Source organism: Phaseolus vulgaris, chromosome 6 (genome assembly GCF_000499845.2).
Source record: "Phaseolus vulgaris cultivar G19833 chromosome 6, P. vulgaris v2.0, whole genome shotgun sequence".
Lineage (NCBI taxonomy): Eukaryota > Viridiplantae > Streptophyta > Magnoliopsida > Fabales > Fabaceae > Phaseolus > Phaseolus vulgaris.
The window spans coordinates 19,320,147-19,338,709 of record NC_023754.2 but is presented as its reverse complement, the minus strand read 5'-3'; the positions used below and the strand labels follow the sequence as shown (position 1 = coordinate 19,338,709).

Genomic DNA, 18,563 nt, shown 5'->3' with positions numbered 1-18,563 from the left:
ACTCCAAAATACATTTAACTATTACAATACAAATTCTACATGTTTATATACAAGTTAAAGTTTTCCAAAATATTTCCAATACATGATTAAGACTTATAGAAATACAAATATTTAAAATATAAGTTTCAAAACAATATCATAAATCCCTCAAGACCCTTTGACACGTATATGATCATCTGCTCATATACGTAGTACAGTCATCGCAATTCAAACACAACAAGAAAACACAAGGGTGAACCAATGAAAAAAAAATTCATAACATGTCTAATTCATGCAAAAAGAACCAATCAAACTAATCATTTATAAACATTTGTTTATATGTTATCATATAAATTTTGAATATCAATTCCATCATTCATATAAACCACACATGGATCCATTTTCAATCACAATCATTGGTTTTCATTTCAATCTCACTGACTACACATGAATCCATCATCTTCCGAAAGACTCATTAAGTATGCCACTACTAGAGACTACCAAAGATTACCAACAAATCTAAGAGAAAGGACCAGGGTAAGTTCAAACATCCAATGTCGAGTGTCTACAGCGGAACCTGGTGAGTATGAACTCTCTCTCAGCTTCTCACACCTGATATCTTAGTCTATATGACTTAGATGTCTTAGATCATCAGTGAAGCTAGAGGATATCTGTTAAACATATGTTTTTCATACTTAATGTCATCAAACAACAACTCATACATTATTCCAAATGTATGACATCAATTTCATACAATTTTCATAATTCATATATAATACATATAATTCAAAAACTTTTCCAACATCAAAAACAATATTTAACTTTCAAACTATCAAAATATAATATTTATACATGCTCACACAACATAAAATCAAACAATTTTATCAACTAAGATCCCAAGGGAAATTGAAACTTGGACCACCACATTCAGATCTTCTAACCTAGGGTATTATTGAAAGTTAAAGTTAGTTTCCCTTACCTGAAATTCCACTTATGGAAATTCTATCTCAAACAGGGAACCACTCCAAAATTTAGAAACCTATAGTGTTAACATATTTAGTTTTTCTGTTTTAAGTTATTGGACTTTATTTGTTTTTTTTGTCAAACTTTCATTTTCTGTTTCAGCTAGGCATAAGTCTTTTTCTTATATATGCACCATGTATTTTACTCTTTAATACACAAGTGAATAAGAATTTTCTTTGTATTTTATTTTCTCCACTTTTCTCTCTTTTACGCCTGATAGTCATATTATTCTTTAAATCTAGAGAGTTTAGAGACTAAATTTTTAAATAGATGAAATCCTTAATGAAGTAAAGAATAAATACCTAGTCTTTATTTGCATTTTTATTTATTTTGTATCTATTTAAAATTTATATTTAAATTAAACTTAAATCTTATATCAATTTTTAGGTTAGCCCTTGCATTTCTTTAAAGTTTTGCTCTTCAAAATTTAAAATTATTGTTTTTAGTCTCTAAGGTTTACTTTAAGATAAATAGATAATGCATATTGTATTAATCTTACAAAAATTTAAAAGAGCCACATATATAAATGAATATGATTGATCCATTTTTTAAGATTAATTTTGGGTTTAGTAGTAAAATGTTGCGTCTCCAACAACATGAATCCCTTAGCATTATCATCCGCCTCCCCACCGTGAGCCACCATGCTGCCTTCACACCGCTCTCCCGCTGCCACCACATTGGGCACCTTAGGTTAATGTTTTTATTCAATTTTTATATATTTTTAAAGCTTGTAAATTTAACATTGATATTAAGGTTATATTTTAAATAAAATTTAAATTTGCATTGTAATTTAAGATTAATATTAGAAATAAAATTTGTAATTTTGTTTGGAAATTAATATTAAAAATTAATATTAACAGTAAAGATAATTGAGGTTTTAGATTTGATCAAAAAAATTAATTACATCATGATTATTAGAATTTTTTTTATTTACTTTTAATTAAATTAATATGTAACGAATTTGAATATCACTTATCAATTGACTTTTTTTTCATTGGTAATTAAAGCTTATTTGTCCCATCAACAATATTATTGGGTGATTTTATTCATTACAATGAAAACCAAGTTTAGATAACCAAGTTTAGATATAAAGACTCTAATATATGTTTATGTTTTAATTACGAAAAAACATGCTTTTGTAGTTCATTTTGTAAACTACTAATGACTATTTTTTTAGTGTTATGAATATACGTAATGTTTTAGGTTATAAATCCACTTCATTGTCACATACTTTACATTATATTTATCTTAAATACTTTAATTCTGCATTAAAACTATTAAAATCTTATTTTTTTTAGTTTTAATAAATTAACTTAGTTTAATTTCATATATTAGTAAAATAAATAACCATAAGTAATAAACATGTCTATTATATCAATTGCATGTGAACTATAACCATTCTCAATATTGTTTATTCTTGAGAACATGTATTAAAAAATCTTAAATATTTTGAAAAAATGTCTATTAATTTTTTATATACTATTATGAAAAAAATTAATATTTATTTTCAATTTCATTTGTTTTTACAAATGACGAGTCAATGGACACATGTAGAATTAAAGAGATTCTATTTTTTTTAAGTATTAGTGTTAGTTATAGTTTATAATTATGTTTGAAACTTAACTATTTTTATTTTATATAACTATTATGGTTTTTGTATTACGAGAAGAACGATTTGAATGGTCGAGAAGGTCGAATGACTCTCTTAATCTAAATATAGCTCATAAATCTACAATTAACTGTAATTAAACCATATCAGTGGTAAATCGTGATTAAGACATGAAATCCACAAGCAGGTCCATGACAACTGAAACACATCCAAAATGTATAAATACCAGAAGAGATCCAGCATTAAAGGTAATCAAAGAAAATAAAATATTTCATTTTTATTATATTTTACTGAAATATATAATTTTATTTTAAATAAACTTACATACTATTTAAATAAAATTATTTATTCTACATATTATCAAATTAAGGTTTCAAATGGAAACAACACTAATGATACTATGTATATAAATCTTTTCTTTTATTTGTTGGTGACATGTTAACACCCGAATAACAAACATATACTTCACAAATTAATCAAATAATATTTTTTTATTTTTTTAATTTAAAATATTAATATAATATATTATGAAATATATGTTTTTACTGTGTACTGTTAAATAAATATTTTTTTATATTTTATACTATTTTTTCTTCACTTTTATTTTATTTTATTTTTCATTTATTTTGATCCTACCAAAGCCACTCTTGAATAGTAGAAGAATCAAATATACTTTATCTGTAATTAGTTAGTTGTTGAAGCAAGAGAGACAAAGAAAGAAGGAGACGCAGACACTGATATCCATTTTTTTATTACATTAAGAAATCAATTTATTTCGATAAACGCCGTCACTGCACACACACAGTATTCCCGCGGTGGTTTGCGATCGGATCCAGATTCGAGGCGGAAGCAGTTTCCGGTAGTTCCGAGACGGTGGCAGTGGCGGTGGCGCCAGTTCCGTTTATTTCCAGTGCGAATCGTTTTGGTGCTTTTTTTGTTTTCAGTGATTGATTCGATGGCGTATAGACGGAGACAGCAGCAAGGGTTTTCGAAACCTTCGTTTTCGACCTTCGAAGACGACATCACTCGAAACCCTAACCCCTTTCCGCCGCCAAACGACGTCGTTGAAGGTTTAGCGTCTTCGTCGTCTTCGTCTTCGTCTTCGCTTGCTGCAAAAGCTATCAGAGCTTCTTCGGCGCGTCGCGACTCATCCCTGTCCTCTCTCTATGGTCTCTCCTCTGCTTCTGCTTCTCCGGCAGCTCCTTCTGAACCCATTCCAACTCCTCCTCCTTCCTCCAAGGTCCACTTCTCTCTTTAGAAAATATGAAAATTCCGATGTATGCTGAGTGTGACTGTACTAGTTTGATTTCAATTTGTTCGTGGTATATTATTTGCTCATGAGATGTCTGCTGGATAGGGTTTATTGAATATTTGTTTATCGAGCGAGAAGAAAATCAGAGAAATCTTTTTAAATGGAGAATAGGCAAAGGGAAATAGAGTAGTTTAGTTTAAAAGAGTTTCGTAAAATATCTGCATCAGTGAATGTGTTAAAGAAATCCTGTTAAAGTACTGGTACGAACTATGGAAAAGTGGGGAACTCTTCCTATGCCAGTGAAACATCAGAACTGTATTTGGATGCTGTGAGGTAGTTGTTGATGCACACTGTTTCCTATGCAATCGCAAGTGGCGCAGGGAAATGGAGGTCTTCTTGGATTGCAGGGTTTGTGTTGCTGCTGTGTAGTGTAGCATACAGGGTGTGTCGTCCTTCAGTTTCATACTGCGGTTGCAATACAAGCAGGGTGTGAAAGTGATATCAACTTTAGCAAAAATAGTCAAAACATGGTGTATGTCAACGCAGTCAACTTAAAATCTCTACAGTCCCTTCGTATTAGCAACTTCTGATCTTTAAGATTGCAGTGTTGGAGTATAGCTCTGTATTTTTCCAAGTGTGCCTTCTCATCTTTTGTATAATTATCCCTCGTTTGGTGAGGTCTTCTTGGATTGCAGGGTTTGTGTTGCTGCTGTGTAGTGTAGCATACAGGGTGTGTCGTCCTTCAGTTTCATACTGCGGTTGCAATACAAGCAGGGTGTGAAAGTGATATCAACTTTAGCAAAAATAGTCAAAACATGGTGTATGTCAACGCAGTCAACTTAAAATCTCTACAGTCCCTTCGTATTAGCAACTTCTGATCTTTAAGATTGCAGTGTTGGAGTATAGCTCTGTATTTTTCCAAGTGTGCCTTCTCATCTTTTGTATAATTATCCCTCGTTTGGTGATTTTTTTTATTAGCTTTTTGCCCGCAAATTTAGAGCAACTGCTTCTTTTAATTGTTGATGTCTGGATAATTCCAGTTCCGAAATTTGTTTATTACTTAAAAGTAAAAAGTGGATGAGTCTGTTACAACTAATTCTGATTTAATATTATTTTTTTTTATGAGTGAATCCGTTAAGGTTGGAAGTTCATTTCTATATATGCTTACTTTTTCTGTCTCTTTTAATGTGTATTCTTAGTATTTAGAGTATCACTATGTTGATTCAAAATAGTAGTCATTTTGCTAAATGCGGTGCTCTACATGTAGGATTCAAGACCCTATGAATATACATCTATGAAGAACATGAACGAGTCCAAGAATGGATTTTGGGGTGTTCTAGCCAGAAAAGCCAAGTCAATTATTGAGGATGATAATGTACCCCAGCAATCTGAAATGGCTGGAGTGGGAAGGTCACAATTTCCTGGTGTAGCATCTAGGGGCAAGGTGAGTTTAGAATTATATCTCAAATTCTCAGCAGAGATGCTGCTTTGTATGTTATATCTGGAAAATAAAAGTCAGTTAAATATGATTTCACTGATTTGAAACTGAAGTTTTGAATGGGGTCAAGTTTTTGGAAGGCTCTTGTATTTAATCATAGTAAACAATCATATTATAGTTTAATTTTTGTAATTTTAGTTCTTCACAAAATGAATTTCATTTTGTAAGGATACACACATAATCATGTGTGATTGCTCATAGTGCTGCTATAGCAGTGTTGTGGTGCTGTTTTGTATAGCTGAATTGCAGCTGTGTTTGCATGAAATTATGGCCATATATTGTAGTTTAGTATTCATGAGTGAAAATCCCATTTTAGGTTTTGGAATGTTTCATTTGGTGCTCTTTTAAAGCAACAATATTGGAATTTTGGCCCCCTTTCATAGAATCAAATCAGAAATGCTATTCCCCCGTCACTTATCTACTACAATTTTTGGCCATTTACGAGCAAGCTTGCTTGTCACGGTTTTGGTCAATACTTGACATATGATTTATTTTAAGTCCTCAATACTTGTATGCATGGTTATCAAACTCGCGAGTTGACTTGTAAACTCGTTCGATTTATGTTTCCACTTCCCTTGGCCAAGTTGACTCGGAAGTAAACTTGTTTATGAAGCAAACTCGGTAGACTCATAAGAAAACTCGATGAACTCGGCCAAACTCGCGAGTTTGCAATTGAGTTGGTGAGTTCAAAGGGTTTTTTCTAAACCTAAACGATGTTGTTTGCTCTACAAAAATTAGAAAGGCTCATCTTATTCGTGCTTCTCCTCCAATGTTGCTCATGAGGGTTTCGTCGTCAGTGGTCATTGTGCATCGTTCGCTGCACTGTGGTCGTCTCTACTCTCCCACCATCGTTCTCGCTGCTTGCCAGTGTCTGCTATTTGTTGCGTGTCGTTTGTCGCATGACGTGGTTCTAGTCTACTGTGTTGCCGTTGTGAGATGGTGCATTATTGTTTGCGATGGTGGTGTATTATTGTTTGCGATGGTGGTCTACGTTGTTATGGTTGTCCTCTGTCATTTGCTAGGGAAGATGAATTTTTTGATTATGACAAAATTAGGGTAGGAAGGGGATTAAATTAGGGTTTTTAATTCAAGTTTTTAATTGCAAAAAAAATTGTTTTTTGAAATCATGTTTTTGTTAGGTATGTTTGAGAGTGGATCAAATTTAATTGGAAAATCAGGGTCTGTTGTGGGATTGTGATTTTACTTGCGAAATCAACATACCATTCATCGTGTCAATCTTGCCTGATGTGTTATTGTGTGTGGGCTTGGGCTGCTAGCCAATCATTTGACTCAATGTAGATGGGCTTTATGGGTCGATTTTATCGTGACCCAATTTTAAAAATTAAAAAATGGCCCGTTTTGCTCTTAAAGTTCCTAGTTGCATATTAGAGAAAATACAAAGCATCATTTGCAACTCCACTTTACTCAACGGCCCACCAAATCAACGTCACTCCCATAGTCGTTGTTGGCCATAATTTTTGGCATCGACCATCACAACGCACTCTCAACACTCTCTTTGTGGTCGCTAGCCATTAATAAGGCTTGCTTCATCCTCTTTGATGCCCATGTTACTTTTTCTTAATATTTTCTTCTGCTCTTGCTGCCATTTAGATTTGGAATGTTCTGTTCAGAATTTGCAAGAAGAAATTGGCATCTGGTGGCAGTAAACCTACTTTAGGTGGTTCGAGTGGTGCTGCTAGAAGTGGTATTGTAGTAGAGAAGCAGGGAAAGAATACAATCTCTAATCCACCCACTCAAGAAAAGGAGAAGAAATATGAAAGAAATGAAGATATGTACATGAAATAAAGAAATGTAAGTGAACAGCCAGCCACTCCTTTTACCAGCAATGGAAGTCTCGGGATTGAAAAAATGAAGAAGCCCGTAGGAATTATGGAAGTCTCGGGATTGAAAAAATGAAGAAGCCCGTAGGAATTATGGAAGTCAAGAAGTGAGAAAAAGTGTTGAGGGAAATTGCAAGCAATGGAAGTTGTGAATGAGCAGCACCAGATGGAAGGAAATAGGGGAAGTAGAAGCTTACCCAATAACTTTCTAACTCTCCAACTTCTGAAATTAAAAAAATTTCATGTTGAAGTTGTATATGTGTTCCCTACTTAAAGCTGTGTGAGAGCTGTGTCTTGAAGTGTTTAAATCGCAAGAAAACCTTTTTTTAATTCAACACATCAGTGGATTGTGCGACATGTGTCAAATGGGTGTTGTATGAGTGTTGTTAGATACATTTCACACAAGGACACAATATCTAAGAGTTGTGTGCGTGCTTCATAGGATTATGTGAATGAGGAGGTAGATCATGTACTATCTGGATTTTAAAATGAATGATGTCCTTCGATAGTTTGTTTGTAGTTTAAGTAATTATGAGTTTGTTTGTTATTATGAGTAATTTTTTGATTTGTGAACCTATTTTGAGTTGTGTTTATGTATTGGATCTTAACATATATGATTTATTGAGTTATTTTTCTATTCTATATTATTTTTAATGCACGCACAAGTTTTCTTACTAGTCGAGTCACGAACTTTTATCCCCTTTTGATTCTCTTACTACCCTCTAGTTTGACAACATGAGTACGATACATGTAATGAACATCACAATTTCAAAATAGTGATTATCCCCTGTTTCTCACTTTTCCCCTATGGCATTTTTTGCGGTCAGCTGCTGTTATGTGGGATTGACTGTTATGGATTTCTTGCACTAAAATGTAAAAGGCTAACTCACCAGATAGTAAACATGCTTTTATCAAATTATTTATTTACTTTTTAGTAGAAATGAAGATTTATCAATACTGTATGAAATGAAAGAAGGTGAGGTACAAATAAAAGATGGATTAAGAATCCTATAATGTGCATCAGAGTACAAGGAAAAATAATTGCTGCAAAACTGCCCAATCTGTGTCCGTGTTTGAAATGGCAACTGTGCTGAGATAACAAATAACTATTAACAGAACACCGAGGGGGGCAATAAATATCATAACACTTCCAATTTCTGAATTTGAATTGTTGTGATATTCTTTTATTGGGCTTGTAATAGTTGCTATTGTCATTCTCTTTGTAGTTCCAAAATTCAAACCATCCAGAGGAGAACAATCTCAAAAGGGACGGTCCAGCATTTATGAAGGGATTAGATGCTATCACATCTTCTCTTACTCATATTGGTGGTACCATTGGTAAATCTTTGGAGGTGAGCTTTGATATGAACATTTTTGCTTGCGTATTATATATCTAGATCTATATTAGAATTCTTGGTAGTGGTGAGGATGGCATATTGTCCTTTTATTTCTACATTAGATTTTTTACTATGCATTTGCCTCACGGGCTTATGTAGATAGGGATGGGAATGTATTGTAGTAGGTTGTTGGTTTTATTATTTCTTGTCAGGCTTCAAATACAAATTTCAAACTTCTTTTTCCTTCCCAAAAGTATGTGTTGTGATTTCTTAGCACCTGTGCTAATTACGTGTAGGAAGGTTTAACAATTGTTGAGAACCGGACTTCAGATATCATTCACGAAACTCGTAAACATATCAGGAAGAAGCCTGGAAGCTTTGTAGGACAAAATCAGGAGAGAAACCATTCTAGTACAGTTCATCAGCAATCCCAATGGCGAAACCAGATGTCACCAAATCAAACAGACCAAGAACTTCAACTGAAGGCATCTCGCGACGTAAGGTGGCACCTTTGTATCACTTTTTAATGTGGTAAAAGTACTTGTGTTGGACTGTCAAATCTTCAAATTTTTTTATCAATTAATTAATTTTTTTTGTAAGTCAATATTTTTATTTTAAATGTATGGAGTTTAGACAGACTTGAAATTGGAATAGGAAATGTGTAAGCATTTTTAAAAGTTCAATGATTATTATTCAGTTTGCAGAAAGATTCAGTTTGCTATTATCTAGTTTTTCTACAACAATTATTTTTCACCGACAGTTTCATGTTTCTCACAGATGAACTTGTTTTGTGAAATCTTCAGCTAAAAAAGTATATAAGGAAATGATATTTCTATAGAAGGGCAGCCTTGATGTTGGAACTTTAAAGGATTATAGAGTTAAGGTGTTTTTTTAAGTTGTATAATCTTATCAGTACTCTTCAACTAACCATGTTTTTTATTAAACCTTAAACCTCCATATATGATGATATAGAACCCTACCTACCCCACATCTGTATCATAATTGTTTGCTACATTGACTATAGATAATCAAATTCATAATGATGCTTATGTCCCTAGTTTCCATTGAATATATCTCTTCTCACCTTCTAAATTTAATCGCTAATTTTATCTCCACAAAATTAATTTGCAAACCTATAGCCATTTATAAAAACTGTGGCCCTAAAGCTTGCACATGGCCATAATTATCTTAAGTCAATCTTGTGGACCTTACAGCTGAAAGTAATGCCAAAGTAATACTTTGGTGTTACTTTTCAGGTTTCTTTCAACTCATTATTTCGCCTTTACTATTCTTATATACCGTGTGTTGGATTGATACCATTATTAATACATGATTTTTTTGTATTTCTTTTGTGCGTGTTTCTTAAGATAAAAGATCATGTTTAATTTCCTGATTTATATATATCCCCCTTTCCCCAACAGAAAAAAGGTTGATTTTCAGTATGTTTGTTTTATGATCATATATTAAAGTTTTATGACTTAATTATTCCTAGCGTGGTACCAAGTTGATATCATTTACTAGCTTCTACTATATATCTTAATCTTCTTCATAGGATGCATTGTTTGCATTTTTGTTTGTCACAGGTTGCCATGGCAATGGCTGCCAAAGCAAAACTACTTCTTCGGGAGTTGAAGACTGTCAAAGCTGATCTGGCTTTTGCAAAGGATCGATGTGCTCAGCTAGAGGAAGAAAATAAAATCCTCCGTGAGAATCGTGAAAGGGGAGACAGTCACGAGGATGATGATGATTTGGTATGCATGTCTCATTGTCTTTTTCTATCCTTTTGGTTTTTTCGATTTCATTAGTTCCCTTTTTATGCATCTTTCAGTGGCATACAGAAGGTTATCACCTCATTCGTTTCACATATTTTATTTCTTCCCCATGGTAGACATGTCCCGTTTTTCCAATCTAATTTTGTGAGCACAATTAGCTGTTACTTTTGTTTCAGTTATGAATTGTATTATACTTTTTATGACATGGTGCTTATTGATCCTTAAATTCACGGCACACAATGGTAAAGCCACTTTTGTTTAACCCACTTCAAACCCTGTATTGGTGGAAGCCTTGTGCTCTGGCTAGCTATTTTTAAAAAAAATTTGTATATGGACCCCAAACCATGCTATCCTTCCCTTGTTCTTTTCCTCTTCTCTATTGTTTGTGTTTTTTCATAACACTTCTATCTCGCCCTACTTCCGTCATTTAGAAAAAGGAACCAAAAAATCTTACCAGATTAATCATATTTGAGTTCTTCCGAGCTTTGGTTCAGATTTAATTCAATTGATTTGAATATCAAATTTAACTCACATTGAGTCCTGAAGGAAAATGTGTTGTGAATATACTTCTAATTCTCATTACAGATACGACTGCAACTTGAATCTCTTCTTGCTGAAAAAGCTCGCCTGGCGCACGAGAACTCAGTTTTTGCCCGTGAGAATCGTTTTCTAAGGGAGGTTGTTGAATATCACCAACTTACAATGCAAGATGTTGTGTACTTCGACGAGAGCAACGAAGAAGTGACTGAAGTTAACCCTCTTAACCTTCCCCAGGTGCCTAATATATCCCTGGATTCTATTACTACACCCACAACCCCACAATCACAGTCTCCAGATCCCAACCTTGACATAACTTCAGAATTGAGCAGAGACATCCCATCTACCATATCTGGAAAGTATGTTAAGAGTTCTGAGGTGATTGTAAAGGATTCACGGAGTTCCGAAGCGACTAGAAGCATCTCTTCCAGCACAGGACATGATGCAAAATAACATGAAAGTCGTCTGTTGAAATGGTGATGCACCACTTTTCATACTTTTATTGTTTTTATTTATATGCAGCTCGTTTCATGTATGTGGGTGACGTTACCTTGATGTAATTTTGTACCTTAACCTTACATTGTGTAACTTGGGCTTTTATTTATTTATTTTTTCATTATATCACCATACGTTACTTGAGTCAAAGCAGCAATACATGACAAAATTCCTGTATCACTTCTCCAATTTTATTTCTTATATTGTCATCAATCTATATTCAATACTTATATTAATTGATATTAAATGTAGAATTCAATTATAATTAATTTTATCTATAATCATTCTCGTCTCACAAAATCGCTTAATCCTTCTGTTTGTTGGGTCAAACAAAATTTTGGTCAAGGTCTACATAACTGCCATATTCTCCTTCGACCTCTTTCCGACCTTTGATCATCATTGCATTAGATTGACCTAAAACCTTAAACCAGTAATCTAATGACAAATGTAGGTAAACCTTGACCAAAATAAATTTTCGTTAATACACAAACTTTTGCTTAGTGATTTCAAGTTGAACAGAAAACATAAATTTGTAACGTTATATTATTTGAAAAAAAATGCTTCATGTGGATTTCTTTTTCATTAGTACGTACAACAATAAAAAAAAAAACAGATAAAAATCTTGAAATATATACGAAGTTAGAGCCTCCCACGAATAAAAAGAAAATATTTTACAGTTAGTTACAATTTTTTTTATCATTCAGAAATTATTGGATAAATAACCATTGTGAGTTTAACACGATTTTTAACCAAAAAAAGAGTGAGGTGCAGGAATGGAGATAGCTTTGTTTCAGAAGTCCAATCCGTACATAAGTGTGGGCATGATAGATATGATGTGATATGATGGTGTAACAGGGAAGCATCTGCTAAAAGATGCTCTCATCCGATAGACAAGGATCGAGTTTCGGTTTTCTCTCTGTTTTTTACTGAAATTTAGTTATCTCAAACATTCATCTTTCTTCTTTTCCATTTTACAGTTTCACAGACCCTGTCTTCGTTGCCACCTACACCACCTTCCCAATTATTGTTTATTTAACTTGTTCAAAATTATTATATTTTTATTTTTATTATTATTTATTTTTAGAGAAAGTAATAGTTTAAAAGAACTTTTTCTTTGTTAAGGTAGTGGTTACGTCTTCCTTTTTATTTCATTTAGTATTTATGTATCAATTTTTTTGTTTTCGTAGAAATAAGAAAGAATTCTTATATACATCTATTTGGCAATTATAGTACAAAAAATATTCAATAAGGGCTGTGTAAAAGGAATAAATGTTTCATAGGAACATACAAGTTTTTAGTTTTATTTTTTCAGTCAAATTTAATTTTGATCCTTTTGATTAAAATCGAATACTTTTCTTTAATAATTCTTTAATTGGTATTTACTATTTAAACTAAAAACTACTTATGACACGGATTATTAAAGATACATGATGCCACGAAAAAAAAAAGAAAAATAGACGCATGACGCAACTTGAGAGAAAACTGAACGTATCATCGTACTTGATTGATTATGAGTCACAATCTTTTTAAACTGAGTTTTGTAAATAAAAATCCTTGACAATTTTTAACGTCATTCAGCAACCAAGAACCAACATTGAAAAAAAAAAACAGAACATAAATAAAGGGAAAAAGTAATTTCAGAAGGTACCAGCTATGTTGCTGTTCATGATAACTGTCTTCATTTTAAAATCAAATTCCACATTAACTATTTATTAATGTTGAATACTTTTCAGAAACTCTCATCCAATTGCTAAGCTTTTTGACATCCTTTGTTTCCTAATTAGGCAGTTGAAGAACCCACAGAGACAGGAAGTTAGTTGTGGCATTGACTATTACATGTGTGCCTTAATAAAATAATTCTATTAAATTACTGTTACAATTACCAGCTATTTTTCCACCTCTTATGCAACAACTTCACATGCTTCTTTTTGGTACAAACTTCACATGCTTGTTGGTACCTTCTTCATTTGACACCCCCATTTTGCAATGTTTTTCACCTTTTCCCCCTACTTTTCCTCCAAGGATTTTCCTGGATCTATTTAAAAACCATTATTCTCTTTGGATTTAATTCAGAATCTTTTTACTCTATAATTTTGGAAAATATCTAATCTAATCCTACAAAAAAGTAATCTAGCGATTTTTCTTCAGATTACCTAGCAGAAAATAAAAGTAAGAAATTAGAATTGAATTTAAGAAAAACAGTAAATATATACATCACAGATAAAAATGTACTAGAAAATATAGATAAACAGAAAAAAAAATCCAAGTAAAATCTAAAACTGGGTAAATTAGGGTCCCATCAAACACAACACAACAAAACAGCAGAAGGGAGGAATTTGCATGCATTAGCACATTAACATGTACACTAGTGTGAGTGTGAGTGTCTCCCCTCCAAATCTCAAAGGGCAAAGCTTCTCACTTGATGTTTTTCCAATTTGTTAATTTTCTTTCTTTTCTCAACCCATTTTCTCTCCCCCTCTCCACCATTTTCCTTCTTCAATCAGATTCTGGAACAAGGCCTTGCCCATTTGCTGCTTCCTTGAATCCCAAACACTAGACTGAATCTTTGACGACAATTTCTAGATTTTCCCCACAGCCCACCACATCACATCACTTGGTCCCCTGAAAGATCTGATTTTTAGTTCTTGGGGGCGGGGTTTCTGCCGTTTTTCTTCCTTTCACCATTGGTATCTGCAGATTGCACAAACGGAATGGTCAACACTTTTTGGTGACTTTGTGGGCTTTAAATTGTAAAGTCTCTCCCTTTTCTGTCTCTGTGTTGCATTCTTTGCGTGTCCTAGTCTGTGGCTGTTTCTTTCGGTGTTAGATTCTTGGTGGGTTTAGTTTGATTTTGACTAACGAATGAGATCTTGATGAGGGTTGGAACCATTTTTTTGTTCTCATTGTTGCCATTACTTCTTTCTCTGGTATTTTCAAGCGCCCAGGTTCCACCGGACACTGCCATCTCATCCCGGACCCTTGATGCCATTCTTCAAGATTGCGCCTTTAAGGCATTTTTGAGGCCAAAAACCGGGGTACCCTATGACGCCCAAGTGCCCAGAAACCTAACTGGGATTAGAGTTTCAACAATGAGGCTTAGGAGTGGTAGTTTGAGGACCAGAGGTGTTGAAAGTTACAAAGAGTTTCAGATCCCAATTGGGGTGGTTGAGCAGCCTTATGTGGAGAGGCTTGTTTTGGTTTACCACAACTTGGGCAACTGGTCTGAGAAGTTTTACCCTTTGCCTGGTTACTCTTATTTGACTCCTGTTTTGGGTCTAATGTCATATAGTGGTGCCAGTTTGCTTGCTTCTGAGTTGCCTGAATTGGACATTAGAGCTTCTGATAAGCCAATTTTGATAAAGTTCCCTCATGTAAAACCAGCACCATCAGGGTCAGTCCCAAAGTGTGTGTACTTTGATCTACATGGTTCTGTGCAATTTGACATCCTATCACATGGTAATGTATGTTCAACAGTCCAACAAGGGCACTTCTCTATTGTTGTGGAGTCTAATGGCCCGTCCCCGTCCCCAGCACCTGCTGCTGTTGCTGTGGCTGCTGATATTGGGAAAGGGAGTACTAGGAACAAGCACAAGGTGTGGATAATTGTTGCATCATTTGTTGGTGGATGCCTGTTGTTGATCATGTTGAGTCTATTGATTGCTAAAGTGAGGAGAACCAAACAAGGGATGAAGATTCAGCAATTGGAATGGGCAGCTGAGAGCAATGAAACTTTGCACATGGCATCCATTGGGGGCACCAAAGCACCACTAGCGGTGGGGACTCGCACAAGACCAACAATTGAAAATGACTACATACCTTAGATTTGAGGATTCTTGTTGGATCAAATTTTCCTTTTTCCCTGGTTGTGTAATTTTTGTGTTCATAATGAGTTAAAAAGAATGTTTTAGTTTCTCTATCTAATGTCCATGGTAAGAAATTCAGTTTTCTTGGTTTAGTTGGGTATGATTTCCATGAATCTCATTGGCTTCGCTTTTACACTATTTCGGCCAAAAAACCAAGAGACTATGTTTAGCAGCACCCTCATTTCTCTCATCTCTATATTTTATTTTAGCTAGGAAATCCATCGATTGTGTTGATTTGGGTGTTTGTGTACTCATTAACCAATAGTGTACTAGTAGTTAGTATCATCGATCTCTTCTTGGAATGTATTTTATCTAAAGTCAAAGTCAATTATGAGTTCAATATGTAATTTATTTATGTAAAGTCAATTATAGGGTTTAGAGGGATTCAATAAAACTATCTAAAATCTTAGAAAAATATAAAAGAATGACTATTTGTGGTACTTGAATTTTTTTGAAAAAAATATAAATTTTAAATATTAGGTAACATTAGTATGATTTAGATTATTACAAACAAATAACTAGAACTTATAAAATATATATCTCACAATGAATAAGGGATCTTAACTTAAATGTTCTACTTTGAAGTTATTTAAATTTTGAACAAGAATAATGGTGTCAGTCGTGAGGCTAGGTAAATTTGTTCCTAGCCTGATAAATAACTACAACGTCATGAGGAATTAAAGATAACAAGTTCAACCTGAAGATGACCATGTTCCTACTTTGTAGAAAATTTTGGATACCATATGCAAATTTTGGTATTTACAAAGACCAGTTTTATTAGGCAATATCCACCTAACTCTCTAGCATTTGGTTAAAGGTTAACATTTTGTGACACAAGTTCATTTTACTTAACTTAGGTAATTGTCGAGTCTTAATTTGTATGGTAATTTGAATATGGACGATCAATAAAACAAAACATTGAGAGCTAAACATAACTATAAACTGATTAAGCAACTTATGTCATATTAAATTTGGTCTATTGTTAATAATAGAGGAAATTAAGTCTTCCAACTCTTAAAAACGCAACAATGAGACTGCAATGACTTGTTTTGTTTTGGAAGATTTTTAAATGAAGAATGATAAGGATTTAAGTTTAGAGAATTATATATATTGATAAACTAAGTTCAATTCATTCTACATTTCTATAAAATCATTATATCTACAACCTACATTCTTTCTGAATTTTTTTAAGGACCTATATTTTTTTTTTCTTTTTCGAAGTTACAAACTAGGAAGCAGCAAAGCATAAATATTAAGTGGGTGAGCAAATTTTTTTTTGGCTAAGTTTTTTTATTGTCTTTAGATTTTGAATTATCTTTATTTGGAGTTTCTGCATATGGAACTAAATCTGCCAGTACTATGATTAGGTTAAAGGGATGAAATTGTTAATCTAAATTTATAGTAGTGTGTTGTTTGTTAGCTTGTAGCAATTTTTAGTAAATATTATACACAAAATATAATCCAAAGTCAAATTAAATTGTGTGATTTCATTCAAACTAGTCCCAAACTAAAGGTTCAATGGTTGGGAATGGATTGTAGTTTTTGAAAGTTAGATTTTGGGATTTTAGACTAAAATTGGATTGAACCTGAGCATTGTTGAACCCAGCAAATTTTTTGTGTGTGTTTATTTAGATATTATCAATTCCATGTTTTTTTTTTCTTTCATAGATAGTTGAGGTGGATGAGGACCCTCTTGTTTCACTTAATCTTATATTTCGATAAATAATTTTATAATTTACGGAAGATTCAAATTTATTAAATTTTAATTTTCTTATTTAAACGAATATAAAATAATTCCTTCATGTGGACAACAACAAAAATAATTATTAGACTCTCATAGAAAAATTTCATGTTGTCATCTGAAAAGATATCTAATATTAGTTGAGAAAACTTTTATGATTTATTTGAATTAGGGAATGAATTTGAGAGAGTAGATTTGAGATGATTTGAATGGAAAGTGTGAAGAAAGTGAGGTTGTTTGGATAAAGGTAATTAGAGTAAAAAGTGTTGGGAAAATTTATAAGTGATGTGATAGGTGACTCAAATTATATTTTTTAATTGATAAAAATGTAAATTTACAAATTTATTCTTATATTTAAAAATTAATAAAAAAATAATTGGATTGCTTTATTTATAAATTAAATAACATTATTATTTTAGAATAATTTAATTTGTATAATATATTGTTTTAGTATTTTTTTACTTTAATTTACTTATTTTATTATAATAAATGTATTTATTAAAATAAATATTGACATGTGACCCGATATCAATATCTAGGTTATAGATAAAACAAATTTTTTTTATAGACTCTACGTTTACTCTCAAATCGCTCCACTCGAGATTGGGGACAAATGTACTACCGAATTGTCGAGAAAACCGACATGACCGAATAATCGAGAATGCCGAATAACTTCCCTAATCTGAACGCAACCCATAAACCTACAATTAACTATAATTAAGCCATACTTAATGGTAAACCATGATTAAGACGTAGTTAGGCCCTCTTTTGGACCCACATGCAAGCCCACAACAATTGAGACCCATCCAAAAAGTATAAATATTAGAGGGGACCCCAACACCAAAGGTAATTTTTCACTCCCAACTCACCTGCATATTGTACTCGGACTGACTTGATCGTCGGAGTGCCTTCGCAGATACCCCCTCCTTTCGGCTTGGAGAGAGGAAGAACCAACTGGAGATCACCACACTTGAAGGTCAAGAAGACTGAAAGACGAAGACAAACGAAATCCCTCTGATAGGATCACGACCTTGTAAGAACATTTTGGCGTCCATCATGGGACCAGGAAGAAACCCTTTGCAGTGTCCACATGGTAACAACAAGGAATATGAAAGGCAATGACAAAAATACGCTAGTAGGAGAGACTAGCCAACCTGACCCAATGACATTGATTTTGTAAATGAGGAAGGAGATGGAAATGTTGAAGAAGAAAAACGAGGAAGAGATCCAAGGAATGAAGAAGAAGAGTGAGGAAGAGATAAAGGCGTTGAGGAGGGAAAATGCTCGGATGAAGCAGAAACTTAATGGGAACCAACAGTCCTAAAGACTATAGAGGGGGAGCTTCTTCCAACCAAAAACACCTATCTGGGAACTCAAGAGGTCAGGAGTTCTTATCAGGAGAATACTCGGTCGACATCAACAAACACTTTGGGCACGACACCCCGACGAAGTCCTTTTGTGGAAGCAATCATGGAGGTGCCTTTGTCGAGTTCCTGGAACAATCCCACGCTTGACAAGTATGATGGAACTATCGTCCCGGATGAACACGTGGACGCATATCTAACACAAGTCAGTTTGTACACTACAGAAGATTCATTGTTATGCCGAGCATTCCC

At 33.4% G+C, this 18,563-nt stretch overlaps 2 protein-coding genes across 2 annotated transcripts; both read left to right on the top strand.

Moving 5' to 3' along the window:
* Positions 1-3,260: 3,260 nt before the first annotated feature.
* LOC137831587 (uncharacterized) lies at positions 3,261-11,520 on the top strand. Its single transcript, XM_068639325.1, has 6 exons — positions 3,261-3,851; positions 5,131-5,307; positions 8,429-8,554; positions 8,836-9,036; positions 10,123-10,290; positions 10,897-11,520. Exons 1-6 carry the CDS (start codon positions 3,567-3,569, stop codon positions 11,299-11,301), a joined length of 1,362 nt encoding a protein of 453 aa, XP_068495426.1. The 5' UTR covers positions 3,261-3,566; the 3' UTR covers positions 11,302-11,520.
* A 2,141-nt stretch (positions 11,521-13,661) lies between these two features.
* On the top strand, positions 13,662-15,298 carry LOC137831586 (uncharacterized). Its single transcript, XM_068639324.1, has one exon. It carries the CDS (start codon positions 14,217-14,219, stop codon positions 15,162-15,164), a length of 948 nt encoding a protein of 315 aa, XP_068495425.1. The 5' UTR covers positions 13,662-14,216; the 3' UTR covers positions 15,165-15,298.
* Positions 15,299-18,563: the final 3,265 nt, after the last annotated feature.

What these genes read in the sequence shown, in the direction of transcription:
- LOC137831587 (XM_068639325.1), top strand. Translation starts at nt 3,567, where the DNA reads ATGGCGTATAGACGGAGACAGCAGCAAGGGTTTTCGAAACCTTCGTTT. An exon ending in AACTGAAGGCATCTCGCGAC is followed by an intron (nt 9,037 to 10,122) that starts GTAAGGTGGCAC and finishes TGTTTGTCACAG; the next exon opens with GTTGCCATGGCAATGGCTGC. An exon ending in ACGAGGATGATGATGATTTG is followed by an intron (nt 10,291 to 10,896) that starts GTATGCATGTCT and finishes TTCTCATTACAG; the next exon opens with ATACGACTGCAACTTGAATC.
- LOC137831586 (XM_068639324.1), top strand. Translation starts at nt 14,217, where the DNA reads ATGAGGGTTGGAACCATTTTTTTGTTCTCATTGTTGCCATTACTTCTT.